The 19,430-nt window shown below is 47.1% G+C and overlaps 1 protein-coding gene across 2 annotated transcripts; it reads left to right on the top strand.

Annotated features, from left to right (window-relative positions):
* The first annotated feature begins 5 nt into the window (after positions 1-5).
* USP20 (ubiquitin specific peptidase 20) lies at positions 6-18,594 on the top strand. Of its 2 annotated transcripts, none has more exons than XM_085239630.1 (24): positions 6-149; positions 2,332-2,435; positions 2,822-2,875; positions 3,527-3,589; positions 3,732-3,845; positions 4,431-4,527; positions 4,714-4,783; positions 5,367-5,480; positions 6,580-6,658; positions 7,972-8,398; positions 9,299-9,436; positions 10,469-10,581; positions 11,017-11,189; positions 11,649-11,743; positions 12,323-12,356; positions 12,803-12,848; positions 13,107-13,287; positions 13,445-13,571; positions 13,687-13,856; positions 14,492-14,573; positions 14,935-15,043; positions 15,445-15,547; positions 15,803-15,874; positions 16,540-18,594. In XM_085239630.1, exons 2-24 carry the CDS (start codon positions 2,355-2,357, stop codon positions 16,698-16,700), a joined length of 2,703 nt encoding a protein of 900 aa, XP_085095756.1. In that variant the 5' UTR covers positions 6-149; positions 2,332-2,354; the 3' UTR covers positions 16,701-18,594. The 2 variants fall into 2 exon arrangements, with proteins under 2 accessions (XP_085095756.1, XP_085095757.1); XM_085239631.1 differs by lacking the exon at positions 6-149 and adding an exon at positions 156-296.
* The last annotated feature ends 836 nt before the right edge of the window (positions 18,595-19,430 follow it).

Here is a 19,430-nt window from a genome sequence, read left to right on the forward strand (position 1 = left end):
GCAGCCAGGAGCCGAGGGCCGCCCCCCCCGCCCCGCCCCGCCCCCGGCCCGCCCGGCGCCCGCGGCTCCGCTCGGCCCCACCGCCGCCTCCCGCAGCGCCGGGCGCGGCCTCCCCAGCCCTCAGCCCGCGGCGGGGTCGGGCCCCGCAGGTGAGAGGGGCGGCGGGGGAAGGTCCGCAATAGCCGCGTGTCACGGCGGTCCGCCCCGCGCTCCGCGCTGCCCGTAGGCCCCGGGGCGGGCTGCGCTGCGCTCTGCGGCCCTCCGCGTAACGGCGGCGGCTGAGGGCTGCGGCGCGGGTACGGAGCGAAGAACCGAGCAGCGGGCGGCGGTGGGAGCTGGCGGGGCTGCGCGGCGGGGCGGGGCGGGGCGGACTGCTTGCCGTCCCGTACGGCTGATCGGCGGGGCGGACGGACGGCGCTGCGCTCCCATCGCACGCCGGGGGTTTTGACGGCGGAGCTCGGCGCTCCGGCGGGGATTTATTGTGTAACTCCGAGTTTCCTGAGCTGCGCTTGGGAGCATCGCGGCCCTAAGGCCTGCGCTGAGCGCTTCTGATGCGCTCCGTTGTGGCTGGGAGGTGAAAGTGACGCTTCTCGTTTTATTTAGAAAAGCAAACTCCGGGTGGGAGCATCAGCATCCCGGCACGGGCGGGCTGAGAGGCGCAGTGCTGGTCTCGGACAGGGGGCTGTAACCGTCCGTAAGGCCGTGCTGTGCGCTCTGAATGCAAAACCCCCGTTTGGCTCGGAGGGGCGGGGGGAGCTGAAGTGGTCCGGAGTTCGTTTTAAAACAAGGTTTTATTCATTCGATTTTCTAGGAAGGGAAAAAAAAAAAAAGGTGAGGAAATCGGAGAAGCCAGAAGAGCAAAAATGGCACCGATAGGTGGTTTGTTTTAGAGTTGGGTCTGCTGATGTGTTTGCGAAAAGGAGTCGTTCTGATGAAGGAACACGGAGCCTGAAAGTGCCCCAGTTCTGTGTGTCAGTCACACGCACTGCGCTCTTGGCACTTGGCTTCGAAATCCCTGTGTGTTACATGGCAGCGTTTCGCTTCTCTGTGAAGCTCCTGAGCTCTCCCAGTTGCTGTTAAGCAGCTCATCGCAGGCTGCCGGGATGCTGCCTGCAGTCACTGCTGTGTTTGCAGTACAGAAATGTGATTTCTTCCAGTTCTGCTTTGCTCCTTCAGTTCAGGAGTGCTGCAGAGATGCTGTTATAAAAGTATCCGTGGGGTTTGTCTTATGCTAGGCAAGCTTTTCAGCTCCCAGGATAAGCGTTGCTGCAATGGCTTATGTGTTTATCCCCTTTGTTATTATTATTACTCTCCTACTGCCAGTGATTTGAATCAGGTAGTACTGGAAATTCTTTTTAATGAAATGGGAAAACAGCAGAGAGTAGAGGCTGTGCTCCTGGAGTTATTAACTTTCTAAGTTCATCTGAGTTTTGGGTTTAGTTTTTGTAGTGATTTGAGCTTTTCACACCTGCTTCCCTTCCAGCCAATAGCAATAGTTTGGATCCCAGCCTGTGCTGTTAATATCACCTCTCCTTTATTTCCCCCCTTTTCATTTTAACAGCCCCAAGCGAGGTTACTTGAGCTACGCTTAGGAGAATGATCTTTTCATCTTCTTTTTACATCTGCACATTACTGAGACATGTCTGAAGTCTTTAACGTACCCAGGGAGCACCATGAAAGTGTTTATGGTGCTCATAAGCAGACAGCTGTGAAATCCTCTGTGCTTGCAGCGCTGTGCAGAACAGCTCCATCAGTCTTTGAGAGTTGTTCAAAATCCACCTATGGAATGATAAATTCCTCAGAGACTGAAGATGGGTTATCACTTAGAGATCTTCTAAGTCTAATTCCCTCTTGTGCAGCTTCATTTAAACAGCAGTCATGTTTTTAATGCCCCCAGACACCAGATGCCAGGTACTTGTCCTGGGCTGCTGCGCCCTTTTGCTTTTAATCTAAGCTTCATGCAGCCAAGTTAATTACATCTGTATCTCTTTGTGCTGCGTGTTTAGTTTGGCAAGAGGAATGAAGTTCAGATCACCACATTTTTTTCCCCACCCTGGGATTACAACCCAGTTTCTAGGAGGTCAGGTGTGGCTTTTGGGTCTGGCTGAGCGTTGTCCTGCTCACTTAGCTGAGGTACCAAACACTGCCACTCAACAACAGGATGGAACTATGAGCTGAGATCACTGCGTCACACGTAGATGTGATTTGATCTCTTTGAACCTTACATCTTAATTTCTGATTTGCTAATATAAAAACTAGGCTAATTTATCTTCTTGCTGTCTGTGAGAGCAGTTCTGACTAACAAAACAGGACTGCCCTTTCTTGTCCCAGGACAACACCTTCCTGCAGTGAGAATGGAGGATACAAGAGACATCTGCCCTCACCTGGATTCCATAGGAGAGGTGACCAGGGATGATCTGCTGCTCAAATCCAAGGTACAGGGTTTCTGGTTAGCAGCCCCTTCCCTTTTTGCTGTTGTACATGCTTCTGCATGTTTGATCTTTGTAGAAAACGCTGCCTATCACTGTACAGAAGAGGCAGAAACTCTTTTTCCACTGTTGTTGTACCTTGCACACGGCCCATCAAGTAAGCCTGTGTCAGTCCCATCTGGTGCATTTCTCACTGACGTTTTATCCTGCTCAAACATGTCACTTATCTAACACACTGCAAAGCGTGTAATTGGAAGCATGGATTTAAGAAATGCTTTGAGCTGCAGGCAGGGGAGGCCTGCCACATAGAGAGGTTTCTCACTCTTGAAGGATGGGGTTACTTAAAAGACAGACATGCAAACAAACCTTTTTTTTTTATCATGAATATTCAGGGAACTTGCCAGTCATGTGGAGCTGTGGGACCAAATCTCTGGGCTTGTCTTCAGGTAAGAACGGCTTGCTGTTTGTGTGGATGATATGATGGGACTTCTGTTCAACGTATTAAAAAATGTATTGGACCAGAAAAGAAGAGATGGAAGCAAAGATGGGTGTATGCAATTGGAATATCCACTGCTTTTTGATGGATTCCAAGAAAAAGTCTCCCTAAGTTAAAAGCTAATGCTGTCAGAATATATCATGGTGTAGCAGTGCTCTCCTCACAGGTGATTTTTCCCTGATAGCCAAAGTAGGAATGCCCTGCATTGGCTGTCTCTGCTGGCAACTGCAAGTGTGAGATCCCTGAGGATGGTGGTTTGGGGCAGTGGGGCAGAAAGGATCAACAAAGGGCATGTGGGTGGGCAGAGGCAGTTTGCTTTGACATTGGAGTGTCCAGACTTTTGGAGTCTGGTCAGACGGGCCTGTTGGAGCAGTTATCTTGGAACTTGGGGACTTACGTGGGTACAAACCTGATTTCAGGTTTTCTTAAATTAATCAATTCCAGCCGTCTGTCTGATTCTAAGCCCCGGAAAGAAAAGCAGTCAAGAAGAATGGCCAGATCAGTTCTGAAACTGCAGCTGTTGGTGGGGTTGGGGCTGCAGACCGTTTTGTGAAGGGTTTCATTTGGTGTGCCACTGTAGTTTTGCTCTTTCTCTCACTAGATTGGGTGTCCTTATGTTGGCTGTGGGGAGTCCTATGCTGACCACAGCACCCTTCATGCACAGGTAAGCTTTTCACTATTGTCCATCTTAAGACAGAGAAGGCTGAATTATTCCCATTCCTTAATCCTTTTCTGCCCAAATTTGGTTGTTCTGTGCTTCAGGTTGACCCAGCTGTCAAATCATTATCTCACCTTTTAATTTCTAGGCCAAAAAGCACAACCTGACAGTGAATCTGACCACTTTTCGGGTCTGGTGTTACGCCTGTGAGAAGGAGGTGTTCCTGGACCAGCGGCTGGCAGCGCACACGCAGTCACCCTCGGTAAAGTTCAGTGAACCAGTGGGTGTGTGGCAGCCTGGCAGGGCTGAATCTTGGCAAGCTTTTTGTTTCCTTGTTGCAAAATTTGCCAAGAAATTTCCACTGTTGTCCAGGCTGCTATCATGTTAGGAACTCTTTCACTGAAGGTGGCTGCCTGTGGTCGGAGGACCAGCAGCTTTGCCTTAAAGAGTCTCCCTGCAGGAAGGTTTCCATTGACTTAAATATCCATTTTGACTTTTTTCTTTAACCTCTGCTGGCTTCTTCTGTGGGACATCTGTTTCTGGGAGGAGCCACAACAGCTGTGACATCTTCATTTAAAATAAAAAAATCAGCTGTCAGTCTCAAAGCATGTGTACTTGTAACACTGCTGCATGTTCCCAGTGCCTCTTTTATCATTAAAACTGGAAGCAACAGTGGTGCCATTTCTGTTCCCTGCATGCATTACTGAGAAGGATAGGCAATACAACTGGTTCTTCTCTTCTGAGTGTGCCCTTTTAAAGGCTGGCTAAGTTTACATCTAAGATATTTCTCACAGCTCAACTTTGAAGCAGGACTCTTGCTGATGGTTGTTTTCTGTCTTTAATTTAGGATTCTCCATTGCCTGCTCACCCTTTGAAAGCTGTTCCAATTGCAGTGGCTGATGAAGGCGAATCCGAATCAGAGGATGATGACTTGAAACCAAGAGGTAACTTTGCATCAAGTTGATGAAAGAGCTGTGAGGGTAACTCTGCAATCTGTAGGACCTGCACTGAGAGGATCCTAGCAGCAGAGTGCAGAGCCCAGAAAGGGTCACATCATCTCTCCTTTGGGAAAGAATGTAGAAAGCAGCACTTCTGGAAAGTGTTTCATGCTTCTCTTGTTTGTGCTTTAGGCCTTACTGGAATGAAAAATCTTGGGAACTCCTGCTACATGAATGCAGCACTTCAGGCTCTCTCTAACTGGTAGGCACTAGGGCCTTTAGTCGAGTCTTTTACTAGACATCACTACATATCAGCAGAGGCACCTCTGATCTGACACCTTCCTTAGTTGTGCAAGGATAAGCCAGCCAGGCTAGCTACAGAAAAAGGAATATGAAAAATTTAGTGTTTAGGAAAACAGAAGTTCTGCAGTAGGAAAATGAGTGAATAGCCAACTTGTACTGTGTGTAAGATTTGTCTTTAGATGAATGCTGGAAGTAAAACTCCTTTACACCATGACAGAAACATATTTGCTATGTGAGAAGACGTGTGATATTTCTGTTCTTTACAGTGGTATCATTCCAACAACCCACACTGTAAGATATTCATTAGCCATTCTGCTGAAAACCAGTTTCAGGATCTCTGTGCTGGGAACAGATTCAGATCAGCCTTCTGTTTTCATTTATAGGCAGAAATCAAGTTTGCATCTAGAATCACTTCTTCCCTTGATTTAAAAACAGTATCTTAAGTGTGTTTTCAAAAAGAGTTGCATTTAAGTTTTGATAAATCCTTAAATAGAGGCAGAGGAGAAATTTCTATGCTCTGAATTCTTCTTGTTCTCTTGTAGCCCACCTCTCACACAGTTTTTTCTGGAGTGTGGTGGTCTGGTCCGTACAGACAAGAAACCAGCACTATGCAAAAGTTACCAGAAGCTGGTGTCTGAGGTTTGGCATAAGAAACGGTGAGTGGTCACTCTATTCTCATCTGTACAGATTTCATATTTATCTTAGTTCTGAACTATGTCATCAGCAAAAAGAAATGGCATCTTCAGTGATAAGTGCATCTTCTAAGGCAGACAGTTCAAATCCTGTACAGACAGGTATGCTTGGATTCCCTCTTACGAGGAGATCCAGTGTCATGCTGCTGGTGATTAAAAAATGGGCAGTGATGTTAGCGATAGAAAGAAGACATTCTTAATGTTGTAACTTTAAAGAGGAAGAGATTTCTTTATAGCTTTTCTGTTGGTAATCAAGTAAAAAAAAAAATCAAGTAAAATTTCTGAGTACATTGCATGGACTAATCAGCAATTAATGGAACTGCTCTTGATCATCAGAGACTGATGATTTGGATGGAAGAAGTGATAGAGATCTGACACTGAGGTTTTACCAAAAAATGAAAAATACAGGTGACTTTTTGAGAAATGTTTTCTACTGGTTCAAATTCTAGACTAGTGTAACGCAGTGTAAAATAATGCAGCTCTGTTGAAATTTAAAGATGTCTGTTCTGTGAAACTAGTAAATTGGGGGAAAAATCAATCTAGGAATCTGAATGGCATTGTGTGTTTGCTTTGTGTTAGTTATTAACGAGGGATAAGCAAGATGCAGAGCAATACTGTGTATTTATGCTGTAGCTGTAGCCTTTGAAGCACTATCATGTCAATTTCTTATTGTTTTTTTTTTACCTCACTTACTGTTCCTCCACCAGCCCACCTGTCAAACATGCTGCCTCAAAGTCAAACCAAGTAACTCACTGCCAAACCCTGCTCTGGGGAGAATCACTTGAGACAATTCCAGGTGTGGATAGAGCTTCAAGTTTAGGTGTGCTCTAGGGAAGGTTCTCTGGAAGGAGAGAGTGAAATGACTGGGAGATGTTTTCCCTCTCTTGAATTTTCTATCAGCTGGGCGATGTATAAATTAAGTCCAGGCTTTGTGGGTGCATAATTATCTTCTGTCCTCCTTAACTAGTTACTACGCCCTGTTCTGTTGCTTATTACACAAACTGGCTCCAGGCCTGATAAGCAAGCTAACTTTTGTTGTTTTTTTTCCTCCGTATCTAAACAGGCCAAGTTATGTTGTTCCAAGCAGTCTGTCTCATGGAATTAAACTCGTCAACCCCATGTTCCGAGGCTATGCACAGCAGGTGGGGCCTCAGCAAAAACTGCAGCACTTCTGCTTGTGTTCAGAGAGAGGAGCTAGTACTGGGGTGTCACACTTGTTCTGTGTCTGTCCTAACGATCCGATAGAGCCCCCGGGTGGGATTCAGGAGGCCTTGCTGTTACTGCATCAGTGCACCTTCCTGCGTCAGCTTTCTCACCTCTAAAATTGTGATGGTGACCTCCTTTGTGAAGGGCTTTGAGATCCATTGGGACATAAGTTAGGTATTATTTGTATTACTGCTGGGAAATCTGGATACATTTGTACTGAGAAGTTAAAGATGCCCATGTTCTGTATTCTGTTTTGGGGGAATTGCAGCTAACAAAATCTTTAAAGATATATCTTTTTCTTTGAGGTTTTCATCGTGGCTTCCAGTGTTTATTCTTGAGAATAAAATGTAAACATCAAACTGTGTTTGATTAGAAAATTTACAAAAGAGGTGACAGTAGACAGTCTATCTAAACTGTGGTGCTGACAGCAAGTCAAAACAGAAGATAAAAGTAATGATTAATGAAGGGATTTCTGTATTTATCTTTGATGTGAAGTATGTTGGATTGGAAAAGTCAGCTCTAAAGAGAAAGTTGAAAGCAAGGCAGAGCAGGCTGAGAGTCAAGCTTCGTTAAAGTAACAGAAACATCATAATTATCTTTCTGAAGTTGTCAAAATAGCAGATTGCTTTCCAGTGGGTGCTTTGAAGCCAACATATCAGTTTTTTTTACCATGCATTGTAAATTTAGGAGCTTGCTCCTTGACTGTGCAGTCTTTGGCTTCTGGTTCCACTGCCTATTTATTAAAGATTTTAATCTGCCCTCTATAAAAGAGGGATTCCCATAAGCAGAAGTCAGCGATCCTGAAAACAGTTGTGTTGTTCAGAGTGTGTTCTCTGTGGGCTGCTGCCTTTGGTTTCTTAGGTCTCTTGCCTCTTAGCAGTGGTAGTCCCTGATAAATAAGGTCATAGTTTGGGTTTTGGAACTCGATTATCTTTAAGGTCCCTTCCAAGCTAAGCCACTCTATGGTTTGCATGTTGCAATGGCTTTCATCATGTCTTTCAGATAAATACACTTGGATAAAAATTAGAACTTTTATCAATAGGAATTAAAGACAGTTGCTGATCAGACATGCTTGTTGATAAATCTCTGTGGTACTCTCTGCTTTAGGAGAGTCTCCTGATGTTGCAGAGACTGATAACTTTTGTGGGCAGAATTGAGGCTGTGAATGGAGCCATCTCTTCTTTTGGCCTTCTTACTTGCCTGAATTCTGGATGGATGTGTACTAACACAGAATGAATCCTGTTTTCAGGACACTCAGGAGTTCCTGCGCTGCCTGATGGACCAGCTTCATGAAGAACTGAAGGAACCAATTGTTGCAGAGACGCGAGATCTGGATATGGGTGACCAGGATGAGAAGCGCGAGGGCGACCGAAGTCCTTCGGAGGATGAATTCCTCTCCTGTGACTCAAGCAGTGACAGGGGTGAAGGAGATGGTCAAAGTCGGACCACAGGGAGCATGGGAGAGACAGAGTTGTTGATCCAGGATGAAGGAGGGAGAGGGATCTCTGAAAAAGAGAGGATGAAGGACAGAAAGTTCTCCTGCGGCCATCGGCGCAGCAACTCGGAGCAGGTGGATGAAGATGCAGATGTTGATACCACTATGATGCCAATGGATGGCAGAGCCTCACCTGAGATGCTCCCAGCTCCCCGTCCTGCCAGCCCATGCAGGACACCAGGTACAACACTCTTCCAGTTATGTTATTTGTGAGAAGATGTGCTGTATTCCTGCACTGGGTGCAACGACAACACATAATGGTGTGTTCCTTCAGTGGGTCTCAGAAGATTTTGCATCCAAGGCTTTCTGCATTGTCCCTGGCAGTAGTTCTGCCTTTGTGCACAATTGCTTCTCTAAGAAAAACAGAGTGAGCTGGGGAGCTTAGCCAGGTTAGAGTGCTCACAAGGCTGAGTGCAGCCTGCATCTTAAAGGCAGTGGTAGCTGTCTCTGCCAAACCTGCAGAAGTGACATTTCTGTATATTTCCTAGCTGAGGAAAAGGTTTTATGTACGTATGTGGCTTTATCTAACAGGCTGGCCTGGGGAAATGTTCACTGTGAGAAAGATGTGGAAGTGGCTGTTGGTTGATCTTGGATTATGGACTTTGTGGGGAGAAAAGGGTGATGCACAGTTGGTGCATTTCTGTATCTCAGAGAAAAGAAAAGAGCAGCTGTTAAGACGTAGGTGTAGAGGCACCTCAAACCGAACATATCCCATCTTTCAACACTTACTGTTATATAAGAGCCTTACTCTGCCAGCTGGCACTGAAGGCAGCAATGCTGTTTATGTGGATAAGGGATACAGGAGCAAGCTGTAAAACCTAATTAGTCACAAGTGTGAAAAAGTGGTGGATTGGTTGGTGGTTTTTTTATAATTATTAGTTCTGTATGCACTCTTACCCATGCACTGAGAGTGCTGTATCTACCAGCCTGTGCAGGTAGGACAGTTAGCAGTGGCTGAACTGTGTGTTCTGGGAAAGGTTCTGTGCTGGAACACAGAGCTGGGCTGACCCCGACTGCAACACAGTTGCCTTTCAGAATGGGTTTTCATCTGTGCTCTTCTGCCTTCTCTTTTTCCCAACAGAACCTGACAACGACGCCTTCGTGCGCTGCTCCTCGCGCCCCTGCAGTCCAGTCCACCACGAAATGCACTCCAAGCTCTCCAGCAGTCCTCCTCGCTCCAGTCCTGCCAGGCTTGGACCTTCTTATGTACTCAAGAAAGGTAGTGCAGGGCAGTCAGGTGCATGCTGTGAGGCAGAGGGGAGCATGTGGAGTGAAGGGGTTCGTTTGCAGAAGAGAGAAAGAATGCTCGATGATCCTTGATTAGCAGTTCTAAGCAGTGCTGATTCCCCTGGAACATCAGTGCTTTTTAAAGTCATACCAGGTAAAGACTACATTAAACTTGCAGGTAAAGTCAGGATTTGGATACAACAGCTGTTCCAGTATGCTTTTCCATTGGAGCATGAAATGATTTCCAAGTATGTGTTTGCATGCTGTGTTTGTTAGTGATGAAGGAGCTATGAAGTCCCAAACACAGCTCTGTCTCTTCAGGGGAGTGTGGAGATTTGTCTGCCAGACTTGCACTTACTGTATGTGAGTCAAAGAACCATAAGATGATGTTACTGAGGGAGAGCTCCTGGGCTCTCTGACACCATGAGCTCACAGTAATAGAATTAGACTGCAAACAGCAGTCTGGTGCTGGAAGCATTGTTAGGCTTCAGGCCGGAGCCTGGCTTCTGTTCTTGTCAAACTGGCCTCTTAATCACAAGCAAATTGCAGAACAAAATCTCTCAGTATTGCAAAGCCACCAAACACAATGGCATGTACTTACACCATTGTCTCTACAGCTGTTCAGTAATAACATTCTTTCCAGAACTGTGCCCTGGCCTCTTGGCTGAGGTCAGCACAGCCACAGATGTTCTGGCCTGATGAAAAGCACTCTGTCTCCCTGCACGTGTGCATAGGGAGAGGGTTTGTTGTTAAGCAAAATTGTGTGCGTGGCCACTCACTGATCTGGAGAGTCTTCTCCAGCACAAGACACCTGACAAACATGGTAAATGCTAGAGGGGAGGAAAAAAAAAACAAAGTACTCAGACAGACTAAGGAGAAAGGAATAAAGTGTATAGCTTAGAGCAAAACATAGTCCAAAACATACAGGATCAGTGCTTGTCTTGTGACTGTGTGTCTGTGTGACTCTGCCTTAGACAGGAGACTGAGAAAGTGTTGCTACGTGATGTCTCTGTGTCTCTTTCAGCCCAGATGCAGGCTTCTGGGAAAAAGAAGAAAGAACTTCGTTATCGCAGTGTGATCTCTGATATCTTTGATGGCTCCATTCTCAGCCTGGTGCAGTGCCTCACCTGTGACAGAGTGAGTGTCTTGATAGCTGTTGGCAAAGAGCAGTCTTCTATAGACCTTATAGACCACTTTTTTTTCTTTTTTTTTTTTGACAATGAAGCTTTCTGTTTCCATACTGTGGGATGCAGCAGGCCTGCTAAAATCTTGGCAGGTGGGAGGTGTTTGAGACCTGCCATGCCAGGAAATTTTCAGCCTCCATAGTGATGTTTGCTTATCTGTGCTACTGAGTTGGTCTAGCACTGTCACATTCACATCAGAAAACAAATTCCAACTCTACACAAAGATGGTGAAAGTCCTCCGACTGACAGTAGGTAAGAAGAACTAGCCTGAGCAAGTTGCTGTTACTGCCAGGTCAGGTTTCTGCAGTGATAAAAAGTGATGGAAGTCAGGTCCTGGCTTCATTCCATGCACAGGAAACCCAGACCTTTTCCTCTTGGATATTTCCAGGTTTCTACGACAGTGGAGACATTCCAAGACCTGTCACTCCCGATCCCAGGGAAGGAGGACCTGGCCAAACTGCACTCTGCCATCTACCAAAGTGTGCCAGCTAAGACAGGGGCGTGTGGGGACAACTATGCCTCGCAAGGCTGGATTGCTTTCATCATGGAGTATATCCGGAGGTGTGTTCCCGTGGGGGGGCTCTTCCTTCTGGGGTTTGCCCTGCAGTTTCTGAAAGACAACTGTCCCTAACCAGTGTGCTTCCAGCAGAAATGTTAGCTGTTCCCTGCAGTAGGACAGTGTGTGGTACCCCAGTTCTCTTTTGGTCTTTTCTTTTTCATATGAACCAGTTGCTGTTGTTCCTCTACTTCTGTAACTGCCCTTGACATCTCTATTGCAAATGATGGTCCCCCATTTCTGCCTTTAGCTCTGTCCTGCCCTCTGGAGCAAATTACCAGAGTAGCTGTGCAAATTACTTCTAGACTGAGCAGTTACAGTGGGAACATCAGCTTTCCCTGTGCCTTTGGGTGATGAGCTTACAACCAGCAGCTAGAAGAAAGCCCATCTGCTGGGAGTTTTGTAAGCCAAAGCGTCCACCTGTTTTCATGCAACTCTTTCTCCCGATTCCCTCTCTTCTGTAGATTTGTGGTGTCCTGTATCCCTAGCTGGTTTTGGGGTCCTGTTGTGACACTGGAGGATTGTCTTGCTGCCTTTTTTGCAGCGGATGAGTTGAAAGGTGAGTTTGCTTCAGTGAGGTCTGACAGCCAAAAGCAAGAAGAACTGCATGTAGGAATATTTCACAACATTCTGGGGGCACGTTACATCTAGAAAGCCTGCTTTAATATTTATTTCACTTAGGGACTGGCACTACTAAAACTTGACAGTTCAGCTCCTCTTAGAAACTCAGAAATGAGTTTTCCCATCTGCTCAGAGGTGTTGCTTTTTCATTTTGAATCCAAATGAGCTTTCTTAGCTAGAAGCAGATGTGGCTCTTGGGTGGTTTTTTTTGAGTTACAATGGCTCTTTAGCCTTCCTCCCTTCTTTGCTTTCTCTGTCCATTCCTTAGGCCCTAGAGGACTTAAACATTTTGCTGTTCACTTACAACAGTGAGCAGTATAGATTTTTCTGCTGGTTGATTACACTGTCCTTCCCACCCTTATTGAGGGAAATGCTTGTTTTGATCTCTTCTCACCCTGGTTTCCCTAAGAAGCCACTCTGTAATTTTTCTGCGCAGGGTGGAAATGTATCAATTCTAGGGTATCAATTCTGTGTGCTCTGAGTAAGTGCATAACAGCTTTCTTCTCTTCTTCTATAGGGGACAACATGTACAGTTGTGAAAGGTGTAAAAAGTAAGTCTGTGTTGTCTGTATGGTATTTCTGGAACTTTATTACTTCATACTACTGTTAAACATTTTGCTGCATCCTCTCCCCAGACATCTCTTCTGCTGGGTGCCACGTAAAGTCTGCCTTGCCTTGCTCCAGAGTTCCACTCTTGAGAGTTCACTGATGTGGGGAGGTAGAAAAAGTGCTGGCTTCAAGGGGGGAAAAGAGACAAGAAGGGTGTGAATAAGGATGTGGCTTGGTAGCTACTGCATTAGAAGGAAGAAGTGTGACAAGCTGCTCATGCCATGCCTCGTTTGATAAGGGTGTTGCAAGGAGCCTGAATTTGTTACTGCTGAAATCAGGATCTGTCTTGAATTTCAAAGTGAGCAAGATGCAGCCAGACAATTGCCTTGCCTTTTGGTGTCCCTTTGCTTGAGCGTGTTCTCACAGCTGATTTCTCTTTCTCCCTCAGATTGAGGAATGGAGTAAAGTACTGCAAAGTCCTCCGGCTACCAGAGGTGAGGAAGAGTGCCTTGATTCTTGATTCTTTTCTTTCAGCAGACTCTGTTTGAGGAGATAAAGAGGGTAGAGGTAGAACTGAAACAGCAGTTTGTTTTGGTGGCAAAGCTCTGTATAGACCAGAAGAGATTTTTGATGAGCCAGCAGGATTCATAACAGGCAAAAAACCCTTGTAAAGATAAGGTGCACAGAGAGGCTTTCGGATCAGGACACCCACAGCAAAACTGTGCTTTGGTATTCTGTCTTTGGTCTTTTAGATTCTCTGCATCCACTTGAAACGGTTCCGGCATGAGGTGATGTATTCCTTCAAGATCAACAGTCACGTCTCCTTCCCCTTGGAAGGGCTGGATCTGAGGCCTTTCCTGGCCAAGGAGTGTGTCTCCCAGATCACCACCTATGATCTACTGTCAGTCATCTGCCATCATGGCACAGCAGGCAGTAAGTCCTTCTTGTGAGTGTGTGGCAGAATGGAGCAAGAACAAGAGGAGTATGAGCAAAGCAGAAGCATGTTCAAGGGCTGGGCAGCAGCTCTTCTGGGAGAGCCTGAATTTTGTCTGCACTCTGAGTTTCAGCTGCACTGTGTTTCCTGTTACAGGTGGGCATTACATAGCCTACTGTCAGAATGTGATCAATGGCCAGTGGTACGAGTTTGATGACCAGTATGTCACTGAGGTCCATGAGACTGTGGTACAGAATGCAGAAGCCTATGTCTTGTTCTACAGGTGAGCAGTGCTCTGCATGCAGCAGTTCTGTCCTGGTTGCAAAGTATTTAGAAACGTGTATGGAAAACTAAGAGTAGAAGAATTGCTTCATTTTCTCTTCCTTTCCCTACTGAAGGAAAAGCAGTGAAGAGGCTGTGCGAGAGCGTCAGAAAGTTGTGTCCCTTGCCAGCATGAAGGAGCACAGTTTGCTCCAGTTCTACATCTCTCGAGAGTGGCTCAACAAATTTAACACGTTTGCTGAGCCTGGTCCCATCACCAATCACACCTTTCTGTGCTCTCATGGAGGTAAGATGGTGCTGCTGAACCCAGAAAAGCAACTTCCAGCTTTGCTTTCTTGTTTTCTGGTGCTTTAACAAACCAGAAGAAAAAGCTCCAGCTGTAGTCCTGTCACAGCACATGCTGTTGTAGAATCTGCCTCGCTGGCAAAAGCTTCAGCCCACTCAAGGAGAAATGAGACAGTTGCTCCATTGTCCTGATCAGAGGCACAGAGGAATGCCTAGTGCTGGGAAACAACAGTGTTCAATTCTCTGCTTGTTTTTAAAAAAGAACCTGTAGAAAGCAGATAAAGCAACATTTATCCATGTTACCCTATCAGCAAGGCTGTCCTTCAGTGTTTGTGTGGAGAATGAAGCACACAGTCCTGAAGAGACCTGATACCACATTTTTAGTGCTCTCTTTGATCTCGTGCCTGGCAGCCTTTGTGTTTGTGTATTCACAATTAGGAAGGAAGCACTTGATTAGAAACTAGCACCTTTAAACTGAGAAACTTCCACAGTCAGTGAACTCTTGAGTGACTTCCATTAGTAGTGGAAGCTAATGTGGAATCGGGGAGTTTTCAGTAAGGAAGATCTTTCTCCTATTTCTGTCTTTAACCAGCAGTAGAATTCTGTTGTTCACTCTCCTTCTTGCCTTTCCTCCAGGGATCCCTCCTAATAAGTACCATTACATTGATGACCTGGTTGTGATTCTGCCTCAGAACGTGTGGGAATATCTTTACAACAGGTGAATATGGCCATTTCATTCTTTGTCCCATTTTGTTTTTCCTAGACAGTTTGTCATCCTGGGGTCTTCCCATCTTAGGCACCATCCAAGGTATAATGCCTTACCATGGCACCTCCAGGGCACTTGGTGTGGGCTGACAAGACTTGTGTTAGGGATTCCCTACTAATCTAAACCAAAATGAGCTGTATCACAACAGAACTGTGACCCTCACTGTGTTGCATAAAGTCAATGCTCTCCACTAAGAAAAGAGCTGCAGGTGCACCTCCTTCCTCACTATCTGTAGTAGTGAAAAAATCCATCTGTGTAGGATTCAGGGCTATTTTCCTGCAGTTCTGCATTCCTCTCCTTCTTTTTTGCTCAGGTTTGGGGGTGGCCCTGCAGTGAATCACCTGTATGTGTGCTCTATTTGCCAAGTGGAGATTGAAGCGCTTGCCAAACGCAGGAGAACTGAAATTGACACCTTCATCAAGGTTTGTATGGGAGGGATCCGGAGGCAATGGAGGAGGGTGGAGGTGGGAAATGGAAGCCTGTTGTGGACAGGTAGTAGAAAAGTCTTGCCCTTGTTTTCCAGATATGATTTTCAGGAGATGGACTGTGGGGTTCCTCAGTGCTGTCAGCATGGGGAGGGGCAGCTGGAACACATTAATGCTGGGGGAGGGGCAGCTGGAACACTGCAACAACATTTGAAACCATTCTAGTCTCTTGGCTATACTAGTTAGTGGAAACAGGTGTTGGAGAGGGTGGTTGGATTGTTCAGAATAAGGGGCTGTTCTGAAGAGTGGCAAGGCTGCCTTACAGCTAAAAGAAGGGGCTCCCCCCGGCCTCAGCAGTGACTGAATCTTTCCTGCACTTCTGTTCTCTGCTCTCCCAGCTGAACAAGGCTTTCCTGGCAGAGGAGTCTCCAAGTGTCATCTATTGTATCAGCATGCAGTGGTTCCGTGAGTGGGAAGCCTTTGTCAGAGGGAAGGATAATGGTAAGAAGCCAGAGATCGCTGGAAACTGTCAGTGCTGAGAGGTAGAATGAAAATAAGTTCATTTTTAGGTGTCCTCCTCAGTAAGCACTGCACCTGATGGGTACAGCTTGAGGCTGCATGGAGTCTGGACAGCAGCCACTCAGTGTGCCTGCAGGTCCCTGGGGTGGGGCAGAAATAATGAGGACCAGCACGGGAAATGATCTGAACTGGGTGGCAGCACAGTGGTTCTGGACATGTTTGTTTTTCCTCTCGCAGAGCCTCCTGGGCCAATTGACAACAGCAAGATTGCACTCACAAAAGCAGGTGGCCACATGCATGTCAAACAAGGTAAGGCACGTGCTGCTGTCTCGTAGCGTCCTAAAAGGTGAGGGAGAATATTCCATGGCATCTGTCTGTCCATAACAAAGCAGTGACAGAACAAGATGGTGTCGCAGAGGACGACAGCTCTCTGCACATCCCTGTGCTCGCTGCCCTGAGTGCCATCTCTGTTCTCCGTTGGCAGCCCCCACACGACCGACTTGCTGACACGACTTGGTGTAGTAAACCCTGCAGTCCTCCATCTCCTGTTGTTCTATTCCCACATCTTTCCATTCTTTCCCTTTGTCCACTATTGTAGTGTTGAACTTGACTTGTCTTTACTCAACATCTGCTGCGGTCCAGCTCGTGAAATAACACTGCCTGGGCTGCCCTCACTGCACTGCTGGGCTGATGAAGATTGCATTTGTATCTTGGTTCTCTCTCAAGATACGAGATGTGTTGTGGGCTGAAGTGCCGTGGAGCCTCAGTGGCTTCCAGCAGCAGGTGGCACTGCCGAGGGCTGGTGGAGTGCTGCTGCTAAGGCTGCGAGGCACGGGGCTTCCTTTGGGCAGTGCAGATACCGGTGTGCCCTGCTCTTCTGGTACAGGGGGAGGTGGTGGGGGACGATGTCCTCCATGATGTGATGCAGCAGCCCCTCCAGCTGCGTGTCTGCTTTTTGCTGTTGTCCTTCTCAGGTGCTGATTATGGGCAGATTTCCGAGGAGACGTGGATTTATTTAAGCACGCTGTACGGAGGGGGCCCAGAGATTGCTGTCAGACCGAATGTGGCCCAGGTCCAAGAACTGGATAACCTGCATGGGGAGCAGAAGATTGAAGCAGAGACCTGGGCTGTGTGATCTGTGAAGGATGGGGCAGGGAAGGTATGGCACAACTGCGTGTGCGGATGGATGGGGAATCCTGAGGAGTCAAACCTTTTCCTTTGTGTGGTACTCAAAGGCGTGTGCAGCTCCCACCACCACTTTGGGGAAGGCAGATGTCCTTGGCCATCCTTTCATGAGGTTCTGGATATAGGGGTGGTACTATGAAAGACTGGGAGGAATCAGTTTCTCTGTAATTCATTTTTGTAGCCTCAGTGGGAAAAAAAACTGGTGGTGAGATAGCAGGTGAACTTCACTAGCCTGTGTTTTGACCTGAGCCTCTCCCTTTTCTTTGCTTACAAGAAATCAGCACTCAGCTTGTCCTCAGTAAACTGATTCCCTGCTCCTTTGCAGGTTTTGCTTTTGGCACTTTCCTTTTTTAACCCTGTGTAAAGATAATGAGATGCTATTTATGTTTCCAGTAAGCAGCATTACAACTAGAGAAACCTGTTTATTTGAAGCTAACTAAAGCCACAAGGTCTTCTGGTAGTTTTGTGCTGATGGTGCACAGTTGTCACAACTTCCTAGTTTTGCTCCTTATCTAATTCTTGCAACTTCAGTTGCAAGTGACTAATTTTGAAATAGTCTGTTTCATTCTCCCCTAAGCCCTAAAGTTACACCTTCACCATCCTGGCAGGATTTTCTGCTCCTTGTATCTGATTTCATGTGTTCAGCATGTTTTCAGAGAACAAAGCTGGAGGATGAGTTCTCCTTCCCTCAGTACTGTTTCCCCTTAAGCTCCTGGCAGCTTGCTAGAAATGGGATGCAGCCTTACAGGTTAGACTCAAAGCTGTTCAATGGGCAGACTTCTTTGGAACAGGACACGGGACTTTGTTTGTAACCCCTTCTCAGAATGACCCTGCTGTCAGCACAGATCTGTCCCTGCATCTGTCATGAGAAACAAAGGATGAGTGGGACCTGAAGAGGGTGACTGTATGTTTGCACGGAGTCTGCTCAGATGGGCAGGGCCCTCCTGGAGCACTGGAGAAGGTGCCTGGCTGATCAGGTGGAGTGGCTTCAGGAATGAGCTGCTTTCTGCAGACAAGCCTCCACCTGTGTGCTGAGGTCATTAAGCTTCTCAGTACAGATGTCCTTTGGGTAGGCAGTCGCTCATCTAATGAATAGAAATAACGTGCTCCCTCTGCTGCTGCTGCTGTGGACTATAACAACAGCCAGCAGAGAGAGGCAGGAAGACAAGAGAGTCTGAACACTAGCTATCCCAGCAGGTCCATTCTTAGACAGTTCTTCCTTCACCTAAGACAAGGCCAAAGCAAAACAGCGTGCACCTGTGTGTTTCAGTGAGCTTCAGTGGAATCTCAGTAAGGCAAAGCTGGCAGGGCAGAGGGGACCTCTCTTGGGCTGAGGACCAAAACTGTGCATTCATCACAGTGCTGGAACCTGCCTGGTTCCACAGCATCACGCCTGGGCTCGGGGACCCATGGAAAAGAGAAAGGAAGGGAGGGCTGTGCTTTCACTCACAGTAGAGCGTGGAGAAGAGCGCAGAAGAGTTTGAAAAGGAAAAAATGTGGCCTTCAGATTTTTTTTAGACCAAACGATTGCTGTGAACAGCAAATCCTTCTTTAAATAAATCCTGTAAATGGTTCAGCATGTTAATTTCACTATCTTGTTTATTGGATGCCTGTATATGCCCAAGGGGAGGTCAAAGAATGAGCTGCTGTTGGGATTTCTCATTGTTCTCAGCTTTGTTCACCACTGCAGCCTTCTTGGAAGCTGCTGCAGAGCCTGTAGGGCTGCATGTCTGTGTTGTCTGTGCCGTTCAGAGGATTGTACAGATTGTAATAATACTCCTGTGCTTAAGTGTTATACTTTGTGCTGAAAACGTGTTACAATAAATATATGTGCATCCAACACACTGCACGACTGCTGCCTGCCTGCAGGGCCCGAGCATCTGACAGCTTCCTCCGTGTTCATGGTGCTAATGAAAAAAGCCCAAAAAGGCACCCAAGCTTCCTGCTGCCACGAGGCCTTGCAGTAACTCCTCAGCAGTCCATCAACTGCTACTGAGCTGTGGCAGAGGAGGGCGCCTGCTTCCCAGGCAGCCTCTGTGCACAAAGCCTTCCTGCTCCTGATGGTTCAGCCAAGTTCATCTCAGAAAGCTGGGCTGGCTGGGAAGCACGTGCTATTTGAGAGCAGCAGCGTGAGGGGAGCCACGTGCGAGGGGAGGAGGCCGGAGTTTCTTGAAGTTCAAGCTTTGTAGAGCAGAGCCTGTGCAGTTTTTGTCAGTGTTGGGTGGCTGGGGGGTTCACACGCTCCCTGCTAACACGTGCATGCGTTGCTTTGCTCGTGGGCACGATGCGGCCAGCAGTGCTGTGACTGCGGGCCCAGGAACACTGTGCTCTCAGTAACAGGCTGGCACGCTCTGCCATGGTGAACAGCAGCGCTGCTGAAAGATGGGGTGATAGAAATGCACCCCGGGGTGAGGGGCTGCAGGAGACGAGCAGTCGCTGCCAGCTGGGTGAATAACATGGCATTAGCTGGAGCCTGGGCTGCCCAAAGAGCTGGGGCAGTAAGGACATGCAGCTCGTTCTCTAGCAACTTGAAATCAACCGTCAAAACTCGCATCTAGCAAACAAACGCCGTAACCTCAGCAACTGCAGAACAGTTTGTAACATTCCAGGAGACATTAACAAACTCCCATCCCCAGGGATGGGATTATACAGCGTCTAGACAAACGCTGCACTGGCCAAA

Source organism: Meleagris gallopavo, chromosome 19 (assembly GCF_905368555.1).
Source record: "Meleagris gallopavo chromosome 19, MGAL_WU_HG_1.1, whole genome shotgun sequence".
Classification (NCBI taxonomy): Eukaryota; Metazoa; Chordata; class Aves; order Galliformes; family Phasianidae; genus Meleagris; species Meleagris gallopavo.

What these genes read in the sequence shown, in the direction of transcription:
- USP20 (XM_085239630.1), top strand. Translation starts at nt 2,355, where the DNA reads ATGGAGGATACAAGAGACATCTGCCCTCACCTGGATTCCATAGGAGAG. An exon ending in AGTGCCTCACCTGTGACAGA is followed by an intron (nt 10,582 to 11,016) that starts GTGAGTGTCTTG and finishes GGATATTTCCAG; the next exon opens with GTTTCTACGACAGTGGAGAC. An exon ending in ATCATGGAGTATATCCGGAG is followed by an intron (nt 11,190 to 11,648) that starts GTGTGTTCCCGT and finishes TCTCTTCTGTAG; the next exon opens with ATTTGTGGTGTCCTGTATCC.